Source organism: Epinephelus lanceolatus, chromosome 22, assembly GCF_041903045.1.
Source record: "Epinephelus lanceolatus isolate andai-2023 chromosome 22, ASM4190304v1, whole genome shotgun sequence".
NCBI classification, from domain to species: domain Eukaryota; kingdom Metazoa; phylum Chordata; class Actinopteri; order Perciformes; family Serranidae; genus Epinephelus; species Epinephelus lanceolatus.
Window position 1 is genome coordinate 3,353,358 of NC_135755.1, and position 9,656 is coordinate 3,363,013.

The 9,656-nt window shown below is 42.4% G+C and overlaps 1 protein-coding gene across 1 annotated transcript; it reads right to left on the reverse strand.

Annotated features, from left to right (window-relative positions):
• Positions 1-410: 410 nt before the first annotated feature.
• On the reverse strand, positions 411-4,561 carry LOC144459915 (uncharacterized). The gene is made up of 2 exons (XM_078164729.1): positions 4,538-4,561; positions 411-2,536 (listed from the first exon to the last, which is right to left on the reverse strand). Exons 1-2 carry the CDS (start codon positions 4,559-4,561, stop codon positions 1,664-1,666), a joined length of 897 nt encoding a protein of 298 aa, XP_078020855.1. The 3' UTR covers positions 411-1,663.
• Between the last annotated feature and the right edge of the window lie 5,095 nt (positions 4,562-9,656).

Sequence of the window (9,656 nt, forward strand, 5' to 3'; positions counted from 1 at the left end):
TTTTTTTTTTACTTTGCTTCTTTTTATCATATCCACACGTAATCATCTCTTCCACATTATATTTGTTGAAGTTGTCAGATAACCAGATAAAACCTTAACCTCTGTTTCTGTCTGAGCCAACGAGACAAACTTTCATGCGTTTGTTGCCGTGTCAGCCACGGTGCAGAGAGACGACAATGATCTGTCACCCACCCCCAAAAAAGCCTCTCAGAATGTGGAGAGTTCACACAAGTCGCCTAAACTGATGTGACAAAAACACATCTGATGAAAAAAGCGAGGTGTTTGCACTCCTCAATTCAGCACCAAAAAGTGTCAGTGAAACTGTGGAGCTGATCCTGAGGAGCGTCTGAGCTTTAGTAGTGAGACTGTGACAGGAGCAAAGACCAACACCAGGAACTTTGATCCCACTGCAGAGTCTACAAACTATTTTTATTAAAGGCTGAACTCATCTGATGATATGGACATTACAATCCTCCACACACAAACAAACAGGCTTCAACTCAACTTCTGTCTCTGTACCTCCAACAAGAGTCAAAAAGAAGAAGAGCTCCACCCTGCTGAGCCTCCGTCTTTATACAGGTGGAGCTCAGGAAGAAAAACTCAGCTGTCTTCTACATGTGGACAAACACAGGACACATGCAAGACACTGGATAAGACATCAAATATGTTACACATGATAACATACATCATATTAATCTGGTGTTTAAGTTGTTGATGATGCTCAGAGCTCAGAAGACTTTGGTGTCCTGATGTCATCAACAGGAGCAAACAGTCTGAGCTGGAAACCTGAACATTGTGGAGGGGTTTTCATGTCCCTGTCATACTGGGAGCTGTGGTGTCCCAGCCATTGCTCCTGGTCGGGTCTTAAGAGGCAAAGTGGTCCAAGGGGAGGGGCCAGACTAACAGTGAGTCAACAGACCCTGATGGATCAGACCTGGAGCACCTCGCCATGACAACACAAACAGAGCCCCCTTCTGGAGGCAGGCTAGAGAGGGAAGCTGCACACGGGACCAAAAATCAGTCAAGTCACTAAACATTTCATTCAGCATGTTGAGTCAGCGTCTGAGACTGCAGAGCCTGTCTGTGACAGAGGTCTCAGGCTGATGCAAATACTTTGATCACAGCCATGGTAAGAGGCATCAATATCAGCTTTCAAATGCTTATTTGGTCAATCAGCCTATATATATCTACATGGACTTGACTCATGGGGCTCGGTGGGGCACAGTCCCAAAGATCAACATGGAGTCACCATCCTGTGGGCTCACCAGTCGCAGAGATACGCTTCAGGGTCGGGTGCATTGTGAGCTGCAACATTGCCCCAGACAGTTGCATGAGTGATTGTGAAAAGTTTGTGTTCAGCTCTCACACACGGGAGCCCTACAGGGAGGAATCTGGTGGTCCAACATAGGGTTACAGTTGAAATAAAAAACAGATAAAAATAATCAAAGACAAAAGTAAGACATCAACACAGCTATCAGGGCATGGGGAGGAAACAGTAGGAAGATGTTTGCCTGGCCCTGAAAATGTCCAAAACAATGCAGGGTAAACACATTTGTGGGCTTTAATGTCACTACCGACATTGGTCACATCAGGACGGGTTCTCTCTGGTGTGAACACGTTGGTGGATTTTTAGGTCATACCGTTCAATAAAAGCTTTCTCACACTAGTCACAGCTGTATGGGTTCTCTCCTGCATGCCGGCATTGGTGGGTTCTCAAAGTACTGCACCGGGCAAATAATCTTCCACATTGATCACACCAGTACGGTTTCTCTCCTGTGTGAATACGTTGGTGGTTTTTTAAGGCCCCTGACTGTGTAAAGGCTTTGCCACATTGATCACAGCTGTAGGGTTTCTCTCCTGTGTGAATACGTTGGTGGTTTTTTAAGGCCCCTGACTGTGCAAAGGCTTTGCCACATTGATCACAGCTGTAGGGTTTCTCTCCCGTATGAATACGTTGGTGGATTTTTAAGTCCCGTGACTTTGCAAAGGCTTTGCCACATAGACCACACCTGTTGCGTTTCTCTCCTGTGTGACTGCATTGATGGGTTGTCAAGTTACTTAACTGTGTGAAAGCTTTGCCACATTGATCACAGCTGTACGGTTTCTCTCCTGTGTGAATTCTTTGGTGAGTTTCAAGGGACGTTCGTTGTGAAAACGTTTTCCCACATTGGTCACAGCAGTGCGACTTCTCTGCAGTGTGAACACAGTGGTGACTTTTTAAGCTACGTAGAGTGGTGAAAGCTTTCTTACATTGATCACAGCTAAACAGTTTCTCTGCTGTGTCAATGTCTTGTTTTTTTGAGCTCCCTGACTCTGTGAAATCCTTCCCACTTTGGAAAAAACTGGACAGTTCCCCTTCAATGTGAATGCGTTGATGGGCTTTGAGGGCACTGCAGCGCAGAAATGTTTTCTCACAGTGGTCACAGCTGTATGGTTTCTCTCCAGTTTGAACTCCTTGATGAATTTTTGAAGATCCAGACGTTGTGAAGGATTTGTCACGGTGGTGACGTATAAGTTCCTCTCTTCCTCTCTGTTCCTATAGCAACAAACAGAAAAAGAGTTCATGAGTTGTCACGGTGCAGCGAGCCAACTAAAACCATAAATAACATTTAAAGCATGTCTGCCAAACATAACCAACAATGTCTGACTAATGCATTACCACCAACAAATGTTATGATAAATAACTTACAGAATAGTTTTTATTTAGGTTTTGACTTTTTGATAGGAATTGATACCAATACTACTTATCAATGCGACTCTCACTGATACTTCTCTCCATAATTTAGTGGTTTAGTGGTTTTGGGTTGGACCTGAGATTCTTGACTTGTGCTCATGTCTCCCCCATGACTTTACAGGCTAACCGCCACACCAAAGTCTTTTCTCATTTTCTTTAAATATTTATCAGTTACTTTTCATAACCCACATAAACCATTTGTCATAAATCAGACCAGGCTGCTTTCATTGACTTGACAAGGGCAGCATCTATAAACCTGACACAGTGGGTGGCGCTACATGTACCTTTAAACTTGCTTTGCAAGCCGCCAATAAACACAGAGAAGAAGAACAACAACTGCAGCACGCTGTCTAGAGGGTAAAACACGTCGCAGTGTGGATGTCTTTCACAGTTTCAGAGGAAGACAACAGGATTACACCGAGAGTCTGATGTCTGACCACCCGACAACCCCCAGATCAACAAACTCCCTGGAACCGGTGAACAGGTTATACATATATATATAGGCTGGTGTATGATGGGACGTTGAGACGGTGTCTGGGTGTGACGATATAAACATGTGATCCAGCAGATGTAAGGCGGAGCTGCTGATGTTGATGTTCATCAGCTGTCAGTGTTTGTCTGTTAGTAGAGACTCCACTCTGCAGTGTAGTTTATACAGAGAATTACACAGTAACACTGGGCTTCATCATCATCATCATCATCATCATCATCATCATCCTCATCCTCTGTCTTAACGTTAACATTACATTTAATACTGATTAAAATGTGTCAAATGAAGTCAGTTTGATTTGGTTCGGTCAGAGCTGTGGAATATTAAATTAGTCTTTCTGACCCTCAGGTGAACATTAACTACAAGTTATAGACAAAATGTGAATTTATCAGTTATCAGTATCGGTTAAGAAAAATCCCTATCGGTGCATAGTTTTTTCAATATCTCAGATAAGCAAACGTACATGCTATGATAACTGTCAACTTCCATATCACAATATACCTTGAAACCGGTACATCGCTGCAACCTTACAGCACACATGGCCAAATTGCCACCTGCGTCACCATATGACACATCTGTTTTTCTATACATAAAGACATTTCCACCATAAACTGGTGCACAACACTTCGAAATGCAGTAAAATAAACGTTAGATGCTCAGAATATCCTGGGGGAGCACACACACACACACACACACACACACACACACACACACACACACACAAGTACATATGTGTCCCTGCCAGTGTTAAAATTAAAGGTAATATTCAAGCACTTTGTCAAAATATACATGGTTTCATTACAAGTATATTTGATGAGAATTTAAACTGATAATACTTCATAAAACAAAATTTAAAGCCCAATAAGTTGGTATGGTTATGTTCTAAGGGCAACATATTTCATTCCTGCATTATGAGCAAGTTAAAGACATATTGAAAACAGTTACATTATAGATTATGTCTATTTCTTTATTATCTTTGAATGTTAGGGGGTTAAAAACAGTGTTAAGTGAAAAGCAATATTTTTATTTTGCATGGAACAAAAATCAAAATGTGTTTTCTTACAAGAGACTCATTCTGTTATGACTGACGAAAAGTTTTGGAAAGGTCAGTGGGGCGATTCTGCTTTTTTTTGCACATGGAACTTCTCATTCAGCTGGAGTAATGGTATTATTTAACAGGTTTCCAGGCATGATAATTGACAATCAAACAGATACATAACGTCATTGGTTAATGGTAGTAGTAGAGATAAATGACAAACGTTACATTTTAGTGTGTATAGACTGACTGTTAGTGTTTAGCCACACACCGTTACCTCCTTCTTGCTCTCTGGTGTCATCTCTGGGTACCTCCTCCTGCCACAGCTCCCCCTACAGGCCCCAGCTGTCACTGTCCCCTCCTGCTGCTGCTCTCCCCATTCAGACTATCATCTCACTCAGAACCCACCGTCCCTGTAACAGGTTCAACTCTGAACAAATGCAACCTCTCAACAAAACACGTCAAACGGTCCAATCCCAAGCTCCGCCAACTCCCTCATTCCTCACAGCCAATCACACAGCAACATTTCCTCAAACTGGCACTGCTAAACACCCGTTCACTCAACAACAAAGCACTCATCTTAAACAAAGTCATTACTGACAACAACCTAGACTTCCTCTGCATCACGGAAACCTGGCACAAACATCTGGACTATTTTTCACTCAACCAAGCCACCCCCTCCGGATACACTTACGTTGACCAGCCCCGTCTCACTGGAAGAGGCGGTGGCGTGGCCTCAGTCCATAAGAGAGACCTAAGAATCACCATCATATCCACTCCCTTCTTTCAGTCGTTCGAACACATTGCTTTTAAACTCCCCGGCCCTGCTCCCCTGGTCACTGCTGTTATTTACCGCCCTCCCAAGCCCAATCCATCTTTTCTCTCTGACTTCTCTGATTTTGTTACACAGCTCTCGGCCACCTCACCTTCTGTTCTTCTCCTCGACGATTTCAACTACCACCATAAACTGGTGCACAACACTTCAAAATGCAGTAAAATAAATGTGATGCTCAGATTATCCTGGGGGAGGACACACACACACACACACACACACACACTACATATGTGTCCCTGCCAGTGTTAAATGCTAATCACCCTGTACTGTCATCTCCATATTGTAACAGTGTGGTTTAAATTTCCACTCTCAGCTACTTTCAACAGCTCAGGCTCGTTGGAGATGAGTCAGGCCTGCGCAGATTTGATCACCAGTGATCGCAGCACAATGCATGCTGGTTAGATTTGTGTCCAATTTCATCCTGACTTGCTCTTCCGTCATACAAAAGGGATTTTCAAAGGGAGATACAAGATGGCGGCGTAAACAGTATATAGTGGATAAACTTGGTGAGACAGTGGACACAGTACATCGCTTGGGAAAGAAGAATGACGCCACTACCAACAAAATGCCCAGACCAATAATCATACAGTTCGCAATGCCAACTATTCAAGATGAGATATGGAAAAAAATCAAGAGAGGCGAGAGTCTGCAAAGAGATGAACATTCAGTTCAAGGAGGACTTTTCAAAGGAGGATCGTGAAGCCCCGGCTAAGCTGTGGCCCAAGGTGTAAGAAGCCAGAAGAAATTAGCCTGGTTCCAGACCATAGACACCGCCCACTCAACTGAGTAGGCTTGCATCTCTGGTCTGGCATACTGCAATGAATTTGCGATTTATCTCATCCAAACGATGGACGGACCAATGAATGCCATGGGTGGGGACGGGTCTAGCGATTAGCCAATCAGCGCCACGCTGATGTCAAGCTGTCCGCCGGTGGGTAACTGGTGAGGATAGCAACAATGGCGACCACTGGTGTGTCAAAGATGGTCGTTGAAACTCCTGCTGCAACGGTGGTCGTTGGACTCGTTAGAGTCACATGAGGCCATTTGTGAACGACCATTGTTTTTAGAGGTTAAGCTGTTAAGTCTCCTGGGCAAGGATGAAAGGACAGCATTATAGGTGGGGGATAGGTGGTGTCGCAGACCTCCTCCTCTGTTGAGAGATGGTTTTTCCAATTTCACATAGATGGCTTCTTTTACACCTCTTTCAAACCATCTGTCTTCCCTGTCCAAAATGTGCACGGTGCTGTCTTCAAAGGAGTGTGCTTTCTCCTTGAGGTGTAAATAGACAGCTGAGTCTTGCCCTGACGAGTTAGCCCTTCTGTGTTGGGCCATGCGTTTGTTTAGTGCTTGTTTTGTTTCACCAATGTACAAGTCTGGGCATTCCTTGCTGCATTGGACAGCGTACACCAGGTTGCTCTTCTGGGTGTGTGGTGTACGGTCTTTTGGATGTACCAGTCTTTGTCTGAGTGTGTTACTGGGTTTGAAATACACAGGGATGTGGTGTTTGTTGAAGATCCTCCTGAGTTTTTCAGATACCCCAGACAAAAAAAAAAACCCAGGTTAAATACCTGTTTTGTTTCCACACTAGTTCCAGCATAGTCAGACAAGCATGAACTGATGAAGCCTCTTGGATAAGAGGTGAAACGTCTTCTAAGACAAAACTAGGTCCAGTTGCGTTCGATTCAATTGCCTTGAGATAACTATGACCTGGATAAATGAGAATATCCACAGGTATGTGCTATACTATGTCATTTCTTTCTTAGCATGATGCACTTTGACATTTTCGGCACACTATACAATGACATTTTTCTGGCATACTGTACTACGACTTTTTCCCCGACATACTACACTGTGTGTTCTTACACACATTCAATAATGTGTGTGAACAGATCGACAATCTGTGTGTAAATGTGTAATCTGTAAATATAAAACACCTTCCACAAATACAAAAAAATGTGTAAACTCACAAAAGTGAGATTGGGAGGCCTATAGGCAATTAAGAAATCTCTCCAAGACCTTAACCCGCAATGGAAAATCTGATTATTATAGTAATAATAATTTCAAAGACCCTAAAAGGTTTTGGAGCAATATTAAAACAATTTTAAATACAAATAATAAACATCATATAAACCAAATTAGAGTTGGTAACACTTTATCCATGACTCTTGCGCTATTGCCCAGGTCTTCACTCGGCATTTCTCCTCTGTTCTCTCTGGTCATATTCCTGATGAATCTCATTACAACCACTGTCATAATGAACTCTCTCGGCATATTCATTTTACCTTAAGAAAATTACACCTACAGATGTCCTATCTGCTATGAAAGAGCTAAATTCAAGCAGTGGCACTGGTCTTGATGGGATTGAAGCCAGATATATTAAACTTGCTTCTCAGGTGCTTATGTTTCCACTCACTGACCTTTTCAATCTGTCCTTATCTACCTGTGAGGTACCAGCTATCTGGAAGCAGGCACATGTCACTTCTCTCTTTAAAGGCGGCGACAATCTCGATCCAAATAACTATAGACCCATATCCATCATCTGCTCTACTGTCAAAGTCTTTGAGAAAATAATTTTTAACCAGTTATTCCAACATCTTAAGACTAATAATATCCTATCCTCTTTTCAGTCTGGTTTTAGACCTTGCACTAGGGCTATTACAACCTGGCCGGACAATGCCCTGTCCCAACTTCAGGACTATTTTGACCAGACGGAGTGGGATTTATTTTACCACACTGATGTGGTGGAACATACAGAGACTGTTTTGGCGTACATCAAGCACTGTGTGGACAGTGTTACTGTCGAGAGACACATCAGGTCTTTTCCCAATCAGAAACCATGGATGTCTGCAGAGGTTAAACGTCTGCTGAAAAAGTGGGACTCTGCATCTCAATCACGGGACAAGGAGCAATATAGCTTGGCAAGAGCGGAGCTTAAGAGAGGCATCAGGGAAGCAAAGGAGGCCTACAAGAGGAGGGTGGAGGACCATTTCACAGATAACAACACACGCAGGATGTGGCAGGGGATAAAACATACCAACTACAAAGGCAGCTCCAATAGCACTGTCAACACAGACACCTCACTAGCGGAGAAGCTGAACAACTTCTTTGCATGGTTTGAGGTGAAGAGAACTGCTGCAGCCCTGCCTCCTCCACCTCCCCCCTCCAACACCGACCATCCTGTGGTGCAGGAACACGAGCTGAGGCATGTTCTGAGATCAGTCAACCCGAGGAAACCCTCTGGACCTGACGGAATACCAAGCAAGTTATTTCAATCCTGTGCTAGTCAGCTTGCTGGGGTCTTCACTTTGATCTTTAACACCTCCCTGTCTCAGAACATTATACCACCCTGCCTCAAATCTGCCATCATTGTTCCTGTGTCTAAAAAGACAGCCCCTGCAGATGACTTAAACAACTACAAATCTTTTACTATGGTTTTTGGCACAAACCAGAACATTAAAGTAAAATCCAACAATTTAAACATAATATGTAAAGATGGCTCATCTCTGCATAAAGTGATAAATCTAAATACCTAGGTCTGTGGCTGGATTGCAAGTTATCATTCAAAATACATATTGATTCTGTTCTTCATAAAGTGAACTATGGAATTAGTGTTCTGTATCGTTCTAGGAACTGTTTCATCCTCAACGCCCGAAAGAAACTGGCCACTCAACTCATTCTTTCTTTTTTTGATTATGCTGATGTTGTGTACATGAACGCCTCCAAGACTAATCTCCTGCCTCTTAATACAGCCTATAATAAGCTTTGTAGATTTGTTCTTGGTTGTCCCTTCACCACTCATCACTGTTCCATGTATAGTTCACTTAACTGGTCATCACTTGAAACAAGAAGACATATTCACTGATTTTTAAATACATACATTTTGACTATCCTCATTATCTAAAACAATATCTAGTCCAGTATTCATCAAGATATCAACTTAGACTTTCAGCACAATCCTATTTCACTGTACCTTCTGTTCATAAATTAATTGGAAAGAGAGCTTTTAGATTTATGGCCCAATCACACTGGAATAAATTACCACCACACATTTGTTCCCTGACATCCGTTCACATGTTCAAAAGCAGTTTGTCTTCTTATTTTAAGTTGAACTGCACATGCTTCAGGTGATGTTTATATATATATATATATATATATACATATATATATATATATATATATATATATATATATATATATATATATAATGATAATAATAATTATGATTATTTTTTAATAATCTCTTTTTTTACGTTTTACGATTCATTATCTTGGAAATGTAATGTCATTCCACTTACTTTGCTTTTTTTCTCTCTCTGAGTGCCTGAGTTTCAGAGTTTCAGAGTGTCAGACTGAAGCTCCCAGAACCTTCAGTCTGACATGGCATTGAAGGCGATTTACAAGGGGGAGGGAATTTGATTTTTCCCTAACCAATCAGTAGAGATCAACGACTCACCCAGAATCTGACGTCATTAGTATCCATGCCTCAGGGATGCTGAAAACAAGCGAGCATTGCCGTTTTAAAATGTCTCCATTGTCGTGCACGCCCAGCTGCATCGCCGCT